Here is a 20,960-nt window from a genome sequence, read left to right as displayed (position 1 = left end):
CTAGGGAAACTTTCCACAGAGCAGACTTACAGAGAACAACACAGCACTAGAAGACAAAATATTTGTATCAAAGTGTGGTATAAAATGTAGCACTTAGCAAGATCACACAAAATATGCCCCTTTTAGCCAGGCATACTACCCGGACATTTTTAGTAACCACCCAGCTGTTTATGGGTGGTTACTGAAAAGTAGGGTCATATAATCTGGGGAGAATACTGCATTCATCATAAATATGGTGAAATGAATATACAACATTGCCAGCTTAAGGCCCACTGTAGTAGTCATTGGATTGTAACTACTTTTCTAGCGCATAGAACCTTCCCAAATATGTCTGTACAAAATGAATAAAAAAAACAAAACAAGAAAAAGCACATTTTGTTAACAGCTATAGGGAGCGGAAACTGCTACATCTGATGGTAGTTTTAGTATCAGACCTTAGTCCTTTCCTAAACTTCTTAAGACCCCTTTTCTACTTTCCCTCAATCTTTTCTTTTTTCCCCCCTTCATTTTTTTTATTCTTCTCTGGTTAAATCAGTTTTTTTGTAATACTCTATCAGAAAACCCCTTAAAAAAACTCAAAACAGCACCGTTATCAGGACAAGATTACTCCTGTGTTTATTATATTGCCTTAGGCTTTTCCTATTAGGATTGCTTTATTCGGATTTTTATGTTTGCCATTATTGTAATATATCCCATTCTAATTAGTTTATTTTCTTCCAGGTTGTGCATTTGCTCACTTAAGATTCTCAATAAAAACTTAAATATAGAAAATGCACATTTTTTTTTACTTACTTTAGGTGATTTAACGGCTATTGGCTTTTTATCCACAGACACAGGACTAGAAGGAACTACAAAAGCCTCTTCTTGTTCTCCTTCGTCAATGCCAATTTTGGTGTCATCCACATCAGCAGATTCAGATTTTTTAGGGACTAGGAAACATAATATAATGCATATTCATAACAAGGTGCAATCAGGTAATGAGTCCCATTCAATTAAAAAGTCAGAGTAATACAACACTAAGATCTTGTTTTTATGGTATGGACTTACCTTTCTTTTTCCGTTTTTCTCTAATAATCCTTTGCGCTATTTTCTTCCAGCGAGGTACAGAGCTGAGAAGTTTTAGCTTGGACACAATAGACAAGTCATTGCAGACAGCAGGCCGCAGTTCATTGAACAGGAATCTGAGGCGTTCTATAACTGGGGCACACACTTCCTTATAGGAGCGCCCTTGTTCCTGATGGGTCTGGAAAGTACCAATAAAATGCACTTTGTCACATGAATGTTCAGTACTACTATTTTAGCACAAAACTTGGATTCATTGCACTAACCTTTATGAGTGAGCACTTGGCTTGGTAAACCACACGACAGACATCCACCACAGATTTTGGTAATGTCTTGTGTTTGACCTGATCCACATTTAAAGCACCATGATGAACCATAGACAGAGCAATATTACCTAAAAAAGTTAAACAGTAAACTATGGCTTCAAACAGATCTGCCATGAAGCACACTTTGAAACATAATTTATATAGTACTTTCCAGAAAATACTCATACACACCTAAATCTTCATGTTTCAGGAGACAACAGAGTAACAGTCGTCCCACTTCTTCCACTGGATGTTCAGGGGGAAATGTAATCGGAGTGGTCAGATGGCACTGCTTACAATACCGTTCAATCTGGCACAAAAAGTCCTGAAGACAGAAAGTAGAGCACAACTATTTGAAATCTTAAATAAATATATATATATATATATATATATATATATATATATATATATATATATATATATTTGTTTTCAAAAACAAGATTTACATCCTCAAAAACATTTGTTGGCTATAAACTCCTGAAGTATGGAGTATGCAAATAAAAGAAATTAATGGTAACTGAGTCAGGGAAAGCAGCGCATGGCAACAAAATAATCAATATTGTAATCTACTAAAATAAAATTATACCCTGAAAGGAACACGTTATCAGTATAACAGAAAAATAATTACATCTCTAAAGAACTTACCTTGACATTGTGGTCCTGGATATTATTGTCAGCTATGGCCTGCAAGAAAGGCTGGGAATGATCACTCATGGAGAGGCGATGGGCATACAGCCGTGATTTGTTGGGTGTGGTGTTTCCTGGGGAACTGCAATGGTCCTCATCCTTTTCTTCATTGTAACTGTAATGAATCTGACTGGTTTGGAGGCCCCCAGAAAATATAGAAGATTTGAGCCACCCTAGAAGTAAAAAAGTTGCAAGCCTATGAGCATTTTTTAAAAATGTTGTTCAGTTTAATAAGCACGCAACCAAGGTTTACTAAATACTACTTGTTGTGGGTCACCAAAGATGAAAATTAGGATTTAGGACTAGGATAAAGCTTTTACTGAGCATAACAAATATGCTAGATACAGTTTCCTGTAGAAGAGATCTTGGTACAAATGAAAAAGCAGATGAAATGAGCATATACACTTTCACCTAAGAAGTGTTTAGCAGACTTCTAAGTGTAGGCATATGCTGCAGTGAACAATACAAACTGTAAAATGAATATAAAAAAAACAGATCAGGTATATGTCTGCCATGGCAGGTTATTATCTAAGGGAATAACATTGTTCACTGACCTTACATCTAACAGCCAGACTAGGCAAATGCTACTACACAGAAAAACATTGAAAGCATGGGAAAATAATTATTCAATGCTCACAATATATTTTTACTGTAAATTATCTCAACCTCTGTATAGATAGGGGAATATTTTCCCATATTTAGAAAACTGTAATTTTGGCTGAAACTAGGGACTCTACATGTTTATTTAGATCTATGAATCAACCAGCACCCAAAAATTAAAGTAGAATAACTATCTTATTTAGGAGCCAGAGCATAAGATACGTCCTGATTCGGACTGAATTGAGTGGGATCGGTCCAGAAGTCAGTCTGCATTTGGAAATGTGGTTACTATTTTTTTAATGAGCTGTACTAGCACCTGTCATTAACAGGTAAAGTAGGGCTTGAAAATCTGTTCACTAGACAAAAGCTGCTATATTTAAATTAGACCTTTGCCATTGAAAATTATGACTGGTCAAAAAAAAGCACAGTAAATCTTGCTTACGGGCACATTCAACTTCCACAGGAGATAATGGAGTACTTAATGAGAGGTAAGATGCATGAAGTCCAAGGAGCAAACCCAGGTTTCTTTCAGTGTCAATGAGAGGAGAGGATAGACTGCTGATATCTGGGGCTGTAATTACTTCCTGATCAGGCTGTTAAAAACAAGTAAACAAAATGTAACATTAAGCAGAAACTTTTATAACAAGCAACTAAAAACTTAGCATGTCCAGCAGTAAAAAAAAAGTAGTTAAACACAAGAAATCACCGTCAGCTACTTCATGTACTTCATAATTGATACCACTGGAAAACATATAACCGTTTGTCAGTAGATATATGTACGAGTATTAAAGACAGAAGGTACCATCAAGATGCTCAAGTTCAGCAAGAGTGCTACAATTCCTAAATATGCACCAGCCCCGGTACCGCAGTCCATCCAGTAGGACATAATGCCATTCTATAATGAGCACATGCAGTTCTATTTCTTTAGCCCAATGCCCACCCAACCTGCCCTCTAGTTCTGCCTACAGTGGAATGTTTTGTAGGTGACTTCAGATCAACAAGTGGAGTAGTTCAATTATTATTTAGTCATTTAATTTTTAGTTTTTACTTTATTAGAGGCCAAATTGCGACATGACCACATTGCATGCTGGGCTCTCTAATAAGAAAGCCTGGGGGGGTTAGTCACTTTTTAAGAATCAATTTTAGAACATTTTAGAAGAGAATAACCCCAATACCACCTTTCTTCTTCCCAGTCGCTACTTAATTTCTCTATAATCCTCATATCCTTATCCCCGATAGTCTTACTCTTGCCATGGACCGTGGCAGACAAATTTGATGTTTTGCTTTGGCCAATTGGTACATCCAGTGAATCAGAGACTATTGTCTTTCATGGAAGTGCAGCACAAATATGATATTCCTTGTGCCTCTTTCTACAGTTATCTCCAGAAACATCACTGCGTCATGTCCTTAAATCCGGACCTATTTTTTTCAAAACCACTCCCCTTTTGAGAGACTCCATATGGATCTTTTCTGAACTTAAGAGTGAAGCATCTATATATGCTCAGGCGGTGGAGGGCTTTGGGTAGGGAGCTTTCTTGGATCTCTGGAGGGTGATTTGGTGCCAGACACATAGGAGTAGTTTTTCTACTGTCGATCACAACATTGCTTTTAAGATCCTAATGCAATGGTATTTTACGCCAGACAAATTTCAGTGTTTATCCTAAAACTATTCTGTTATGCTGGCGGTTTCAGGTGGGTCCTGTGTTGCAGGTCATTTTGCAAGGAAGAGACAGATTTGATAAGTGCCCTTGCATAGGTTCCTGTCAAAATGTACCATTTTTAGAGAATCTCTAAGCAGCTCAAGAAGCTTACTGCACATATCTAATATGGGTATATGCCATTGCTTCTCTGATGTGCCGGATCTGGAATGAATATAGCCTTCATAGCTCCCTGGATCTTTATCTTTCCTCTCGTCTTCCCTTCTCCATTTATCCTTTTTTTAATTGAAATGCTTCTTTTGGTATACGTACATAATTTTTTTTTTTTTAGATATGATTATATGACTACGAGATCCAAACTGCAAACTTTGTGGACATGCCTCAATACTTGGACTAATTTAGTTTTACTGCTGCATGGTATGTGTGAAATGCCATGTTTTTTATTTATCCTCATATTTTGTATTTTACACATATATGTGTTTAGTACTTTGCACTTTATGATAGTTGGTTTCTCCATTAATATTTACAACATTGTTTTTCTATATCATATTGTGCCTTTTATATTGCTTTTTTCTGTCTTGTAATAATAATTGAGTTTTACAGGTATAGATTTAAAAAATAAAAAAAATAATCAAGTCACACCAAAATCCCTTATAGTAATGATAAATAAAGAATATTATTCATCTATAGCTGCGATTATATTGGTTTGTTTACCTCCATGTAGTGACCCACACAGAAAGCATTCATAGACTCTCTGGTGTCATCAAACTGCAGGGCTGCCTCAAGAGCAACTAACGGATCCTCACCAGCAAAGTGAGCTAATGGACAAAAAGACAAAAAACAACAATAAACATAAGCATCAGTTGTAGTAATATCAGGAAATTTAAAGTAATTAGGCAATTTATCTCCATTAATTTTTACATCAGCATACTGTAATATGCACACTTTAATGTCTAGGCAAAAGCAGAACCATCACTTAACTGACCCTAACTGTGAGTGTGTGAGTGATGGTATACAATAAAATATATACATAAGTAATATCTCTAGGAAGCCCACTTTAATATTCTATAAGGCTTGTCAAAAAAAATCTGGGTAGAAGGAAAGAGTTATCATCTGTTCACAAACAATATTTTCATAAATATCCAAAGCATGAAAGTTTATGGCTATGCAGGAACTGTAGATAAGGATAATCAGGAAAGTCTGATATGGATAGATTGAAAACGAATATGTTATATATACAAAAATGACCCTTCCAGTATGGCAGTTTGTACAATGAAAAGGAAAGCTGTTCAATTTAAATGCTTAATTTTTAGATTAAATATTATTTATTTTATTTAGCTAATGCTTTAAGTGTCTGCTTTAGAACTAGACTAACAAATATAATCAAGTTCATTGATGTAGTTGAAGTGGTTTTATCCTTACTGCTGTACTAGGAGCCTTAATAAGGAATTCATACCTAGTATAGTATTAGCATGTAGTGATTGCGCCTGAAAGTCTTTGATGTCATAGACCTTTCCATCTATTACAGTCCAGAAACCTCCATCCTTATTGTGATTTTCCAAATCTGCTTTACGTATCAGGGTGATTTCCTCATTATTACGTGAGCTCTGGCCACTGAAAAATGAGCCTTTTATGCAGCAAGAAAAAAAAAAACATGTTAGGATTTCATGCAAGCAATGTAAATTAAGTATACAGTGTTCAGAATAAATTATTGCATTAAAAAAAAAAAAAAAAAAAAAAAAAGAATACCGCAAAATGGTTGCCCACCCATAATGCCAGGCCATGCCAAATCCTCATTGTCGTCTCTTTCTCTTCCTGGGGCAAGATGGTTGAATCGATCCAGAGGTTCAAGAAGACTGGCCAGAAGAGGAATAGCACCTGCTTCCTGCATGAGCCATGCATTCTTACATAGCAGCAATATTGTGGATACAACAAGCTCCGGAAGTAGAACGCCTACACAAGTGTTAAAAAAAAAAAAAAAATCTTATTACAGAGGTTTTATAAGGTGAAATACAAATAGCATTCAATTTCTGAGCATTCTGTATAAAATTCCCCACTGAACTAATTACATAAAACAATCTAAAGGTACTTCACATACTGTTTACATTTGTTCTACATTAAGTCCATTTAATGTGTCCCTATACGGGAAAGCTTGAAGCAGCTCAGGAAATGGGAAGAAACAATTTAAATGCAATTCAAATGCACCTGAAGGGGCATAATACATTTTCCTGATCTGATCAAGCCCTAATCCATATTACAGAGCAAACAAAAATCACTTCCATCTGCAGTTAATGTTTCAGATAATAGCTAAATTTTCACATCTTAGTTAAACAGGTTCTATTCAAATATTTAAATTCTTTTGTACACAAAAAAAAAAAATGTCAACTTAATATAGAAAATGCATTAAAAGGCATGTAAAGCGTATTTAGGGCAGCACGGTAGCACAGAGGTTAGTCACAGCACTAACCTCTGAGCAACCATGCTGCCCAAAATACGCTATGCCTTTGCAGAGCTAGCTTCCAGGTTTGAATCTCGGCCAGGACACTATCTGCATGGAGTTGCAGGTTCTCCCCGTGTCAGTGTGGGTTTCCTCCCACATTACAAAAAACATGCAGTTAGGGTAATTGGCTACCCAACTAAAATGGCCTTAGTCTGTATTAAAGACATATGACTATGGTAGGGAAATTAGATTGTGAGCCTACTTTGAAGGACAGCTAGTGGCATGAATAAGGATTTTGTACAGCGCTGTGTAATATGATGGCACTATAAAAAAAACTGTGTAGTAATAATAATAATTTAATAATAATAATTTAATTTTTTATATGGTAAAGACTATAGTGTGTATAGATATTGTGTGTTCCTAGCAGGCACTGAGTAGCTCAAGATCAAAAGCAACACAAAAATAAATGGGCCAGCATAGTAACTAATCTTTTTTCAGACCACTCAGTCAAAATCTTTAGTCAGAGAGCCAGTTGCTATGGTTGTGTTCTTAGATAACCTGTGATGCTCTACAGATCTTTAGCTATGTATTGCATATTTTGCTACTTATTTTATTTACAAAACAGTTAAAAAAATTGAAAAAAATCAACTAAAACCGACCGTTAGGTTTCCATTTAGGGTTCTTTAGTTCATTACCTGTAAGATCTCCTGCCAAAATACGGGACACTTCTGAGAAGTGTCTGTGAGTTGAGGAAGCAATGTTTGTTGCGACAGGAAGGATGTCTCCAATGTGCGTGCACAAGAGTGCAATGTACTTCTTCAATAATGAGCCAACACCTAAAAGTTCAGGAGCTATGTGATGAAATACAAGACCATATGAATATACATATAAAACAGAAATTTACGTGTCACCAAAAGAACATGTAAACCTACCATGCGTGTTTGTAGTTTGGTCCACAGAGCTGCCTGGGTAGAGTTTGCTAACAAGCAGTCGCTGGAAGCGCAGCAGAAGATCCATGGATGCTGATCTTTCCTTACTGAAATGTTCTTGCTCTAAGCTGGATGAGATACGTCGTGCCATGTCTTTAAGTTTAGCAATAGTTTGAGAAGCAATGTTCCTATGGACATAAAGCAGTGACACCGTCAGAAAAAGGCTGAAGAATTTAAAAAAATAATGATATTCATTCAAGATGTGTAAATAAAGTGGGTATTCATTAGAAAATGGAACCCCACTAAGTAGGTGAAACACACAATACATCTCTCATTTTTTTTACCTGCCAAAATATTTGTTTTGTGTTCAGCAGACAATACCACTATTCCAATTCCTTGTGCAACTTTCTATGTCAACTACTTGCTCATTAATAAATACTTTTGCCTACCCACAACAACACAATACAGGGTATTCAGCACTATTAATTTGGTTTATCCCTCCCACGGACAAGAATTATTTATTTTTGGTTATGCAGATGAATGGCGCATTTTACCCTAGAAGCATGTTAACAGCACTCAGCACTGGAACCCACAGTGACTTCACTAGGGTTGGTGTAATGATGGCTGTTACAGTAGTGGTGGTTTAAAGAAATATGGTTTACTAAATTCTAAGCCAACTCTACTCCGGGTCAAAGGTGCATAAGTATACAGAGTGCAGGGGTCAGGAGTACGTAAAGCACAGATGGCATTATTGGAACAAAATGGTACTCCAAGGCACATACACTGTATATACATACACACAGATTTACCTGTCTGGGGCATGGCTGCCCATTCTTGCACACTTACAAATTGTGTATCAGAAATGCTACTGAGAGGTTATTATGTAGAATGCCACCACTAAATGTCACTGCTGCCAGCATATGCCGAGACATGACCTGCATCTCCTTCGGCTAGCCATCTACCGTCAACTCAGGTTTTGTGGACTGTCAACTCACGACCCAGGGAAGACAGGGCAGTGGTCAACAGTTTGAGAAATGCTGCAGCAAATGGGATACAAATATGATAAAATATTTTAGCACATTTGCATGTTGTATCAATTACCAAGACAAAAATTACTTGGTAAAAAAAAGAAAAGAAAAAAAAAGATTTTCCTTTTTTAGAGCGAACTTTAGGGTATGGATTATATAATGAGCCAAAATATGCATCTGAAAGTCAAGACAACAGTAGCAATGATTAAATGATTTCCTAGTATGATGGAGAAGTTCTGTGCAATCAATCACCAAACACCACTCTAGAGGAAATGATCTGTACTCTTTCTTAACGGGGAACTGTATTTTTAGGATTCAATCAAATCAGAGTTCATTATGTTGGCTTGGAAATCACTCTTAGCACAAATATAGTGATAGTCATTACCTTAGCAGCTGTTGTATGAGCTGCACTAAAGGCAAAGTCTGTTTTCCAGCAGATTCATAAATGCCTGTATTTATCAAATCTTTATCCAGTGGTGTGCTGCTTCTGTGTAATGAAGACACATTCGCTTCCTGTTCATCTATTTCCTTTTCTTTTTGAGCTTCCTTCTTTGCTTCAATATCCTATGAAAGAGATCAGAATAGTTGGTTTTGGCAGTGGCACTAAAAGGAAGTAGTGTTTGATGGAGTGATGCATGCATTTTGGCTCTAATAAACTGCAGATGGAATTTTAAGGATTAACAAGGGATGACCACTAAAGACAAAGTAGCAGTGTTAGTATATTAAAAAAAAAAAAAAAAAAACAAATCTGCTGAAGTTCCCTCTCTGCCCACCACAATATTTCTTCCTTTGTGGTAAGCATCACCATCAGAGCCAACGTTGGCACACTTTGAAGCTAAAAACAGCGGTATCACCTCATCTGTAACTGTGTTCAAGGCAGGTACCTAGCTACAACCAACAACTGTCCCAAGGTAGGAGGTTACATGCTGACCCATACTTAAAAGAACCAGAGCCAGGAGTGGCAGTGGGTCACTGGAATTCTCCTAATTATCAGAAATTACTGTGATATTTGTATCACATTAGGCTTCAACTGTACATCAGGTTTCATAAACATGTGTCTGCACATTTATCAAAACAGAATCACATTCCCAGCAAAAAGAACAAAAGAACAACATATCATTGGCTGAAAAACACATAAGACTTGCCATTAATAATGTGCTAATTTAAAACACAAGAAAACCAAGAATCAAGTAAAGGAAACTGGTTCGCCAAGTAGCCATAATTTATTAAACAAATAAAATACACACATAAAGTACAACTGCAAACAAACTAGAACCCCAAATAAAACAGCTAAAATACATATATGGAGCCAGTTTACCTGTCAATGCGCTTGTACTTTTGCCCAGCCAGTTATAAGATTTACACATCTATCCCTCATAGTACTTCCTCTTCTGAAGTATAAAATACCTGTTTTTTTTCTCTAATTCAATTATCAGTTCTTGTCCTTCCTACAGCCAGAGATTGGATACTAAAGTGCAAGAAGCAAAATGATGCATACATTTCATTTCGCTCTCTCCTTTGTGTTAGCATGTCCCTTGTAGCACAACTGATTGGCTTCTTTTAGTCATCTCTCAGCCCAAGAGCTGTTGTACATAGGATTTTCAAAAGTCTGATGCTAGCTGAAAATCAGGTACGAATATTATACAGGCATGTAGTAATATATCTTCATATTACTACATATACTAATTTACTATTGTTGCTTGCATATACTTAATACTACTCAGCACGCCAACCATATTTAAAGCAGTCAGCTTTCTTCTCACCTGAATCTCTGCGGTTATTGCAGTGTTCAACGCACATTCTAATCCTCCATCGGCCATCAAACTGCTCACCAACAGGTCAATCATAAATCGACGGCCAGGGCTTATAGTCATTTCATTTCCAGAAGCTAAAACAGAAAGTTAAATATAAAAGTAATGTTTTACAAGACACAACGGTTTTAGTCTCTATACTGTTAAATAAAGATGACAAAGCACAAGAAACACCTGGGCTGTAACCAAAATGTCAAAGTAAAAAATCGAAATATACAAATCTTCTCCTTTCCTCCTGTGTCTGTATTCGTCTCTCATTTGCAACCCCTATTTAATATACAGCGCTGCATATTATGTTGGCGCTATATAAATCCTGTTTATTAATAATAATAATAATATTATTCTTAAAAAAAAACCTTCAAATAAATAAAATACTAGTAAGGTGTGACGAGTTAAACAGGATGGTAATTAACCAGAGCCACATTAAGGAACTGGTCTGTTAGAAACTGTTGTGAGTACGGCGTTTACATGAAGTGGTTGATCAAATTATACTGCATTGTACTAAGCTGAGGGTCTCTGAGTTTATTTTCTACAAGAATTTATCCAACTATCAAACATTAAATAACAGCTAACCCATCAGGACTGTCTCCTGCAAAAGAAATGTATGCTTATACATGAGAATTTGTATCTGGGACATAAAGGCAAGACAATGTAGTTGTGTAGTAATAGACAAACGATCTCCCCTGACCGGAAGTATGAATAAAAATATAAAGGTTATTGGGCTAGTAATGGGTCATCAGTAATTATGTACTTGATCTTTTATTCTTCTATCTCAATTTGAACATGGAACACTGACGAAATAGAGGACAGTGGTAGCCCAGGAATCAGGTAGGTAAGAAGTTACATCCGCCTCATCATCATCAAGAGCAGATATTATTTCTGGACAGATTTGAATCGTGCTATCAGATATCATAAGCCATTCTTTCAGACATTAAATGAGGGCATAAATAAAATCTTTATTTAAGGACTTCAGTGAACAGCATAGTGAACTAAACACTAAGCATTCCAAATAAAGGATGAAAAAACCTTTTGGGCCTACATTTGGTAAAGCGGTGAAGGAAAAGAAAAATGGCACCTTGAAGTTAACCTACAGGTTACTGTACATAAATACAATGCAGACTTGTGAAACATATGGTATAAAAGTACGCTCAGACATATAATTGTACACAGAAATGTACAACTTAAGAGCATGATTTAACATACCTGCATTTGGTAATAGGGCTGACAAAGCCCTGGCTCTCTCCTCAGCTGTTGGCAGGAGCACAGACCATCCACTCTGCAATACAGCCTGTGCAGCCGATTGCACTGTGTTAAGCACTCCTGCATTACTGGCCAATGTAACAACTGTCTGCTTTAGACTGTTCAACAAAATACTGCCAAGACCCAGGCCAAGGCACTCTGGATCTACTTGATGGCTTATGGCAGCATGCAACTGGAAGAAGCAAAAGACAGAAATAAATATGTAAATTTGCAGCACAATAAAACACAAAATATAACTAAATTTGTGTAGCGTAGTTTAAACATTGCCTGCTTTAATTACCTGTTAACTATACCTATTAGTACATGAAACGTAAATCCCTCACAAACCTTGGTAATTCAAACGATTATAAAAAAACGATATATTCAAAACTCGTTTTCAATGAAAACATGATGTTAAAACCATCAGCAGCTAAAGAACATGACTTTACGTGTGAAAGTTTAGGTCAACCACTCCTCCTAAGCCTCTGTGTAGCACATTGACGCTGGCTATCACATTAAAGAAGCAATGTCGAAGGGCTGAGGGGTCAGAACCACATTCAGCTTTAATAGGTTTGTATGTGACTTCATTTGCCTATCTCTCTGGATGTGATTAGGACTGACCCTTTAGGTGTGCAGTTTTCCTGTAGAGTAGCTTCCTGAATATGTTTTGTTTTTATCAAATTCTTCAGTTTCAGTTTTGTGAAGTTTAATTTATTCTTATGTTATAGAAAGAAATCAAAATGATGAAATATAGTAACTCTAAATCTTGAGCATGCATGAAGGTGCAAAGAATTACTGTCAAGAATAACTTGCCTCAAATCAGTTGAGAAGTGTTTTTATATATTTTTTTTACTATAATAATCATAATCACTATTTGGTTTAATTTTTTATATTTTACATTCACTTTAGCAACAAGGTAAAACTTTATGCAAGATATTTCCACTGCTAAGTTTTCTTATAGCTCATCATTGGTGCCAAAATAGATCCAAATGGCTCACAAGATAAACACCCCTCATTTCCTCTTCTGTTAGCAAAGAGTAACATCATACCTAGTGTGTTAGTATAGTCAGAAATGGTACATAATAAAAAAAATTAAGAGTGCATTGAATAAATAATTCTGAAATAAACCTACTGTAAAAATAAAACCTACTGTACTGTACACAGTAAAATGAGTTTTATCCCATCATGTAAGTACATTATTACCTGCAACCGAAGTAGATTAAGTGTTGCTACAGCCATACATTCCTTCTCTTGTGGCGGTGGCCAGTCAGAGCTGCCATCCATTCCTTCGCTAACTTGGCGCAGAAGCAGATCAAGCTGTTCAAAGGTCATGGGGCACACATCAACCACAAAGGGAACGCGCAGACCGATGGACCATTCCGAACAAGAAGACCATGCAAAACTCTGTACACAAAATAACATTTTATTTTAAATCAAGACACTCAATTGTGGAACACTAAATAAAGTGTGTATATAAGAATAGTTTACAAATAAAACATTGTTGGTGCATGACAAGCTTTTATTTGTTTCACAGAGATCTGAAGTTCCATAAAAATCTAAGGAACTGCAAAACTCACATACGTGTCAGTGTATTCTTGATTAGCTCAAAAGCAATTCAAATAGATGTCAAACTGATGCCTTTGACATAAGCCTAAAGCCCACCAATACCGTTTTACCTTTTGAATTAATTTTTAACATTTATCTACATCTTTATATGCTAGATATGTACATCTATATGTATAGATATGCCATTATCTATATCACATCTATAAATATTTCAAGTATTAACAATGAAAAATTATAAAATTGTATAACACTGGCTGTATACCACAGATAAGTGAATTTTTTTTGAAATGTTAACATTTGTACAACTATTCCCTTTTTTAGAACACTCTGCACCTGTAAAACAGGATGTTCATTCTTCAACAGCCCTATCAATGTCCCCCACTTTGACTAAAACACAGGCTGTTCTAATTCTTTGACAGTAACTGATAGCAGGGATTCTGAAAACTGAAAAAGGTATGTACATGCACCCCGGCATCTGCATGAATATGTTTCATACCTGGGCAGGTCCACAAGCAATTCCAACTATGTGTTTGGAGTCTATCCCTGGGAGGGCAGAAGGTTCAGGTTTTGCGATGCGTAATGTATCAAAGTGTTGACACTGATCATTGCTACCCCAGCTGTAAACCTCCCCGGATTCAGTTAATGCCAGACAGTGTGTTGAGCCAACAGCTACATCAACCACCTTCTTGCCTGGAAAAAAAAAAAGTTTATTGCTTAAATGTATCAGAAGAAACCAAATTCATTAACGTCAATAAACTTCAAAAGTTTGTTTTAGTTACACACTCACATGCAACAATAGTCAGTATCAGTCAGAAAGATTTTCCACCTACAGCTTATGGTTTGTTCTTTACATATTTTTATCAATATGTAAAAAAAAAAAAGTTATGAAATCAGAAAACACCATGTAGTGAACTTGGTTTGCAGTTTCAGCGCTATGAGAATTTCCAATATACTAAAATGCATACTTTTTTAATAAAAAGCTATGTCATGTTTTGCTGGCCAATTAGAACAAACCAAGTAGAAGAAACCAAAGCAGAAAACCTAACAAAATATTGTTTTTGGCATTGCTACTTTGATGATATAAAGAAAGACAAAAATATGATCACAGTCACTGAAAGAAGACAAATTTTACCAGATTCTCCAACACTTATTAGGGAGCAATTTTAAATATTTTCTTACAAAACTAAATTGACTCTCATAAGACACAGGTCACTGGCAAATTGCATTAGGTTGTAAAACAAATGCACTGAATAATTTTGCAGGTTTTATGTTTTTTATTTTTATTTTCCTACCTTGTAAGCCTCCCAGTAATTTTGGGTATCGGACATGTTCCTCTGTGCCATGGCCAAGCCTCTGATTGTCTCCTTTACCCCAGGAATAGACCTGGCCATCTTTGGTGATAGCAATTGAAAACTGGCTGCCACAGCGCACTTTAACTATGTCCAAATCCTGGAGTTTTTCAATTAATTTAGGAGTTTTACAGCCATCGCTTCCTCCTCTGCCCAATTTTCCATAATCTCCATCACCCCAAGACCAGACTTGACCTAAAACATAATATAACAGAAAGTTAGACGTTAGGAGCCCTTATAGACAAAAAATGCAAGTGCCTACACAAATAAATCATAAACCAAGTTTTACAACTCTATTATACTTATACTTTCAGCAAAGTCAAAGGGTGGGGGTGTATTGTGGCCACGGTTTGATTTATAGGCTGTATAAAGAAAAGTGATATTGCGGCAGATAAAAATAAAATAGATCAGTTTCACTGCAGTGAAACCAATATACACGACAAAGACAATATTCTGAGCTTTCAAAGAAAGCAGAAAGCATCTGTTTAATATAGATAATATTGAACTGTATTTATGAAGTACCAACATATTATGCAGCGCCGTACATTAAATAGGATGACATGCATTAGCACTAAATACTCAATAATTAGAATCTATGCCTAGTATAACAGCTCTGTTTTATCAACCTCCAGCTTTAAAAATTTTCCATCTTTCAAAGTAAATATTATTTATCTTTAGAGGAATGTTTCCGCTTTAATAACCTAATAACTTAATAACTTTAAGAACTTAATAACAATATCATATTTTAGCCATGCATAAAAACGGTTACCAATCCTGCTCTCCTTACCTAATACCAATCCCTAAAAAATATATTACAATAACTTTCTGTTCACCGATTTAATGAATGCAGTATGAATGTGAATGCCTTTGTGTTTGATATGCACTGCTTTATATCAGGATTGTACATATGTACACATAATGGAATGTTCATTTTCTAAATCAAAACATTTACAAAAAGTAAATACAGACTTCAGATTAGACGGTATATCATAAATTGATTTATTACAAGAACCAAAAATAATCTTGGCAGATATGCCGTACTTCTGTGGGCACCTGAACTAATTCATTTAATTCTTTCGACTGTGGCTTTTTTTTTTCTTTACAAAAGTTGAAAATCAAAACTGTTAGTTCAACCTTAATATGTTTAACCCTTCAATAAGCAAGTTTGTTAAATGTACAAAATGTTTCTATTGGAGATTCTGTCAAATTTGAAATCTCTGGATCTCCACTCTTTTTACCCAAACTATTAAGCTCCTAAACTATAAAGTGGCTTCTCAGAGAGATCTAAAATGTGTCTTTTCTAAAAGGCAACATTAACTACATAAAAACCTTATATGTATTTCTTTTTAGCTCCCAATAAAGCTGATAATATTGTGCTGATAATATCAAGACTTTCTAAGCAAACAGGAATTGAAATAAAATGCATAACTTACCATTTTCAGTAACAGCAAGAGTCTGAGCATCTCCACTTCCACAAGACACATCGACAACCTTTAATCCCTTCAGTCCTGTCACCAACATGGGGATTGTCTGATCTTCACTAGACCCTTTAGAAAGCAAACCAAAGAATTATGGAAATTCATTTGGATGTTCTTTCTAGATTTGACCGATTTCAAAATTATAAGTTTGAGACATTTACCCTTTGCACAAATTCTGGTAACTTGGCTAACACAGGTAATCATTTTGCTCTGTTTAACCCTCACACCTGTACACTCCCTGTGGTTCAGAGCAAGTTTTTTTTTCCCCCCCTCAATATATTTTTTAATAAAAAACAAGATACAAACTGGATGGTATCAACTAAACTACTACAAGCAGGACAAGAAGTAATTTCAGAATCATCACCTTCTATACATACATTCTTTTATAGGGCAAAATATGTTGGAAGAGCTCACTCAATTGCTTAAACTTAAGTTTGATGGGACAATCCAGAACTTTTTAGCCTTGTGTGCTTCTAAAAGTAGATGAGTAAAGTATTAAAACTATAAAAGTATTTTTGATTAAGTTTTTTCTGGACACCTATTGCATGGTCATTGTAATGAATATTTAATCAGAAAGCACCATGTTCAACTCCAGTAAAAAAAATTACATTGTTAAGTATCAAGTGCTTGTTCCCAATGGCCAAATTATAGGTACATTAATTCACAGCAACCAATCAGAATTGCTTGTAACCAATACAAGCTACAGTCCGACTAGCTGTTATGGGCTACTGAATTGGAGAATCGGCATGCATTAGTGAATACAGCTATTTTTTTTAAAAGTTCATTCTAATAATTATAAAAAGAGAAAGTTCAAAATTGTCAAACAAAACAAAAACAAACTAGTAAATATTTTTAGCAACCTAGTGAAATCTAAATGGAGAAAGTACAATTTACATGAGACAGTTAATAATAAATTTTTATACATACCGTGACCCAGCCTTCCATAGTTCCCACGTCCCCACGTATACAGCTCCCCATCGGCAGTGATTGCTGCACTGTATGTGCTTCCACATGCAATGTGTACTACTTGCTTTCCAGTCTGCTTACCGCACAGGGCAGAAATCAGTTTTGGTTCATCTAATGAACTAAAAGGAAAAAGAACAGGTAAACATGAAACAGATCCATGAAAACTGAGCAATATATTTAGTGTGTACACAAAAGTTTAAATTGGAAAAAAAACATGGAAATCCCATGTTGTTTGAGATATCACATCAATAAAAAGATGCCTCACACACAGTACATAATAAGTAAAAACAAAATATTTCTTACACAGTGTCTCCATGGCCCAGCCTACCACCATCACCACATCCCCATGAAAAGAGTTCACCGGTGGCAGATAGGGCCAAATAATGCTGACCATCAGAGTGAGCAGCAATCTTCACAATATTCCGGGAAGTTAGACCTTGCACAAGCTGTGGTCCCTGGACAAAAAGAAATAGAATAAAATTTCAGATGGAGCTAGTACAAAATTAAAATATAAGTACAGTAAAACAGCCCTTTTAAGAGAACTGAATCTTAACAGAAAAAAAGGAAAGTCAACCAATAGTTGGATTTTCCTATTAGCAGAAGGTTGATGTGGTTGAACTGTTATTGTTAAAAATGTAATTGGAGGATATCCTAGAGGTTGTACAGTAAAAATGGCTAGACATTTTCAGCATCCAAAATGTATACTTTCCAAATTTATGTTAAAAAACAGAAAATGCACAATGCAAAATTTTATTACACGAGGGTAATACCAAACAATATTGCCATAAATGGTAACTAAATCACACTCATTCTGAGAAATGGAAAATTATATATATACAGTCACATAACAATAAAGATAATATTTAAAGCCAAATCTAACCTCTTGCATTATATGTTATATTAATGTTCTCCCCAGCCCTTTTTAGCTGGGCACACCACCCAGAACTTTTCACTATCCACTTTGCAATTTTTGCCCCAGCAACAGCCACCCAGCTGAAAAACAATTCTGGAGACAACACTGGTATATTATTTAAGATACTAAAATTTCAGAGACATAATATATTTCCTGACATTTATCTCTAAAATACAGTGTGAAACAACTCATGATATTAATTATACATTGGATCTTTTTCAATTTTTGATGTATTCACCTCTTGACTGATGCATTGCAGCAAAAGTAACACTTTTTATTTTTAATAACAAAAGATCCACTTACCAGTGTATTATTGTTGTATGTCTGAGTGTAAACTTTGCCATTTCTGGACAGTATGAGAAAGCACTTCTCTGCACAAGCAATCTGTGTAACACCAAGGTTAGCAAGAGCTTCACATTGTATAGGGCCACTGACATTCGCATAATATTTCCAACCTAACAAACCCCAGCTGATCACCTCCTGTAATGAACCCTAGATAGAGATAAATAAACTCATTATGCATGGAAATGATGACCAATTGTACAGACAGACAAGTCACAATATTTGCCAGCAAACATTTTTTTAATTAATTTTATAATATCCATATAAAAACTATTGTCTTAATACACAAACTTGTTTCTGCTCTTCAGTGCTCATTTGTAGTAAAACAACAAATTATTGAAAATATCTAAATAATACATTTTGTTTTCTCCACTGTGTACAACCACCATTAAATTAATTGAACAGTTTTGCCAATAAGAAACGTGTCACTAGAAACCAGGAATCTGGGGATACACAGTTTATCACTGCATTATTTAAATCTTAAATATTTGGAAACTGTACAGTTGTAAACTCTTATTAATGTAGTGACTTCTAACATCAGTCAGTGCTGTTAGGCATTACTGACAAGCAAATACTGGGCTGTATAGGCAATTATGTTTAACTGTTATGTTTACTTGTTATTTTTTCTGAAAACTTAATAAAACTGATTGAAACAAAAAATAATGCTACTTACTGGTACTGTAAATGATTTAAAGAGCAAAATATAGTAAATCTGACTAGCTGCTGTCTGCCTATTTCTGTAAAACACTTCAATAAAATATTATTATTTGTAATACAATTTATAAACAGCTAGTTGAAGTGAAGGCTGAACTGGCCTCTACCTGTTGCCTCAAACGACACTAGAACATAGGATGATGACAAAGGGACATGCTAATAGCAACTTACCTTATGGGATGTTGGAGAACTGCACTGTGGAGGCATACAAGGAGTAGCTAATCTGTCTAAATGTGCCATTATAACAACAGCTGTTTGCCTTAAGTCTATGGCAAGGTCATTGTCTGGAGGCAAGGTCAGATACCTCAAAAAGTTTTCATTTGGACTCATTGGACAAGGTAGCATCTAAAAAGAAAGTGCCAAAAAAGAATATATAAATCACAAAACTAGAAGACTGTTTAGAGAGTATCAGTATTGCAACTTTAAAAATAATATACCATTATAATAAAAAAAAAAATTACTAATTTGGAAAACCTGCCATAAAAAGAATATGTGGACTGCAATTGCTGACCTTCTAAAAATTTTTAGTTGCCTGGCTGTCATACTGATCTATTAAATACTTTCCTGAATCATAACAAATATAAAATAGATTAAGTAAATGAAGACCTAATTTTGATCTTCATGATTTATTATAAACCCCCAAAACGAAATGTATTTTATCCAACCAGACCTTGGATGTAGTGGAGGTGGCTGCATTAAATTCTTGCTTATTCAGTTTTTTTTTTTTTTTCATTTCAGAAGTTGTGATAAGACTACAGTGAACCTTCCCCACTCCTCTTATTAATGTAGGGGTAGGTATTATGTAGGTTTTAAAGGTAAACTATGCAGAGCTGGTAACTCCGCTTGAAATTTCAGTGCACAGGATAGCACTAGATTTCTGGCAAATGAACTGTTATTTTCTTTGCACTTATCGAACAGATACAACAAAACACTTTGTATGGTATATTTTAGAGACCAAAATAGAGCAAATGAGAGAAGAAAGTTGTTGAGGATTCACATACAGTTTAATATGAGTCAGTTTAGAAAGTAATAAAGAAACAGAACGGCAGGCGACCATCCTTTTTAAAAGGAGGAGAATTAATTTAAACAGCAATAGATAGCATCATTGTGTATATGTTTGTAGGCAACATGTACACAATAACAAGCTCACCTGGATCTCTTTTTCCATATTATGAAGATCTTTATTGCACACAATACTCTGGAACCTGTGTAATAAAGGAAGAAGAGGTGCACTGGTTCCCTGGGCTGACCTTTCATTATCGGTTTCCCTTGTTCCATTGTCCCAGAGCTGAAGCAGCAGCATAACAGCGGATAACATTTGGCTATAAAACAAAACAGACAGAGAAGTATTAAAAATAATAAAAAGACGCACTATAAGATGATCAGATCTGTCATCACCAAGTGACATTTGATACAACACACCCGCCGCTCTACACTTACTGTTCCAAAATATTCACACATGCTAGAAAACTATTGTAAAGTCATTTGCTTCTGTTGAATAACAGCACTCATTACAGCTCATTCATGATATTTATTGAAATACACTTAAAGCAGCTGGTAGTATAAAGGAGCAACCAGGTGGGTTTTGGGCGGTGTACAACAGATTTATGGTGGAGATCATAAAAGACAATATGTTATACTACAGTTATCAAGTACAAAAAAGCAAAAATACTGACCTTAGGGTGCCTCTTTGCACAGCAAGCTCTAGTAAAATGGCAAGCGCCAAGTGCTGGTCTTGTAGTGGAATGTTTCCTGCACCTCGGGGACTCTGAGCACCATGTACATCACTGCAAAAAAAATAGTAAGTCAGAGATCTCCAGATGAGGTCACTTTTATCATGCACGGGTTAAAGCTATTCAGGATAGTCCACCCA

At 35.5% G+C, this 20,960-nt stretch overlaps 1 protein-coding gene across 1 annotated transcript in view; it reads right to left on the bottom strand.

Annotated features, from left to right (window-relative positions):
* The window catches only part of HERC2 (HECT and RLD domain containing E3 ubiquitin protein ligase 2), a 97,661-nt gene that overhangs the window by 54,364 nt on the left and 22,337 nt on the right, over window positions 1-20,960 (bottom strand). The window contains exons 8-31 of the mRNA XM_072402339.1: window positions 20,764-20,874; window positions 20,238-20,409; window positions 19,259-19,432; window positions 18,335-18,523; window positions 17,422-17,573; window positions 17,080-17,237; window positions 16,108-16,221; window positions 14,618-14,869; window positions 13,822-14,015; window positions 12,963-13,163; window positions 11,724-11,952; window positions 10,473-10,597; window positions 9,095-9,273; window positions 7,685-7,869; window positions 7,448-7,603; window positions 6,080-6,265; window positions 5,769-5,939; window positions 5,027-5,130; window positions 3,097-3,247; window positions 2,013-2,227; window positions 1,560-1,692; window positions 1,329-1,456; window positions 1,048-1,243; window positions 793-929 (exon numbers count right to left, since the gene is read on the bottom strand). Of these exons, the coding sequence (XP_072258440.1) occupies window positions 793-929; window positions 1,048-1,243; window positions 1,329-1,456; window positions 1,560-1,692; window positions 2,013-2,227; window positions 3,097-3,247; window positions 5,027-5,130; window positions 5,769-5,939; window positions 6,080-6,265; window positions 7,448-7,603; window positions 7,685-7,869; window positions 9,095-9,273; window positions 10,473-10,597; window positions 11,724-11,952; window positions 12,963-13,163; window positions 13,822-14,015; window positions 14,618-14,869; window positions 16,108-16,221; window positions 17,080-17,237; window positions 17,422-17,573; window positions 18,335-18,523; window positions 19,259-19,432; window positions 20,238-20,409; window positions 20,764-20,874 (4,012 nt within the window). The remainder of the gene's footprint in view (window positions 1-792; window positions 930-1,047; window positions 1,244-1,328; window positions 1,457-1,559; window positions 1,693-2,012; window positions 2,228-3,096; window positions 3,248-5,026; window positions 5,131-5,768; window positions 5,940-6,079; window positions 6,266-7,447; window positions 7,604-7,684; window positions 7,870-9,094; window positions 9,274-10,472; window positions 10,598-11,723; window positions 11,953-12,962; window positions 13,164-13,821; window positions 14,016-14,617; window positions 14,870-16,107; window positions 16,222-17,079; window positions 17,238-17,421; window positions 17,574-18,334; window positions 18,524-19,258; window positions 19,433-20,237; window positions 20,410-20,763; window positions 20,875-20,960) is intronic.

The sequence above is a fragment of the Pyxicephalus adspersus genome, chromosome 1 (assembly GCF_032062135.1).
Source record: "Pyxicephalus adspersus chromosome 1, UCB_Pads_2.0, whole genome shotgun sequence".
Lineage (NCBI taxonomy): Eukaryota > Metazoa > Chordata > Amphibia > Anura > Pyxicephalidae > Pyxicephalus > Pyxicephalus adspersus.
Note: the sequence above shows the minus strand (reverse complement) of the source record. Positions and strands in the feature narration are given on the sequence as shown.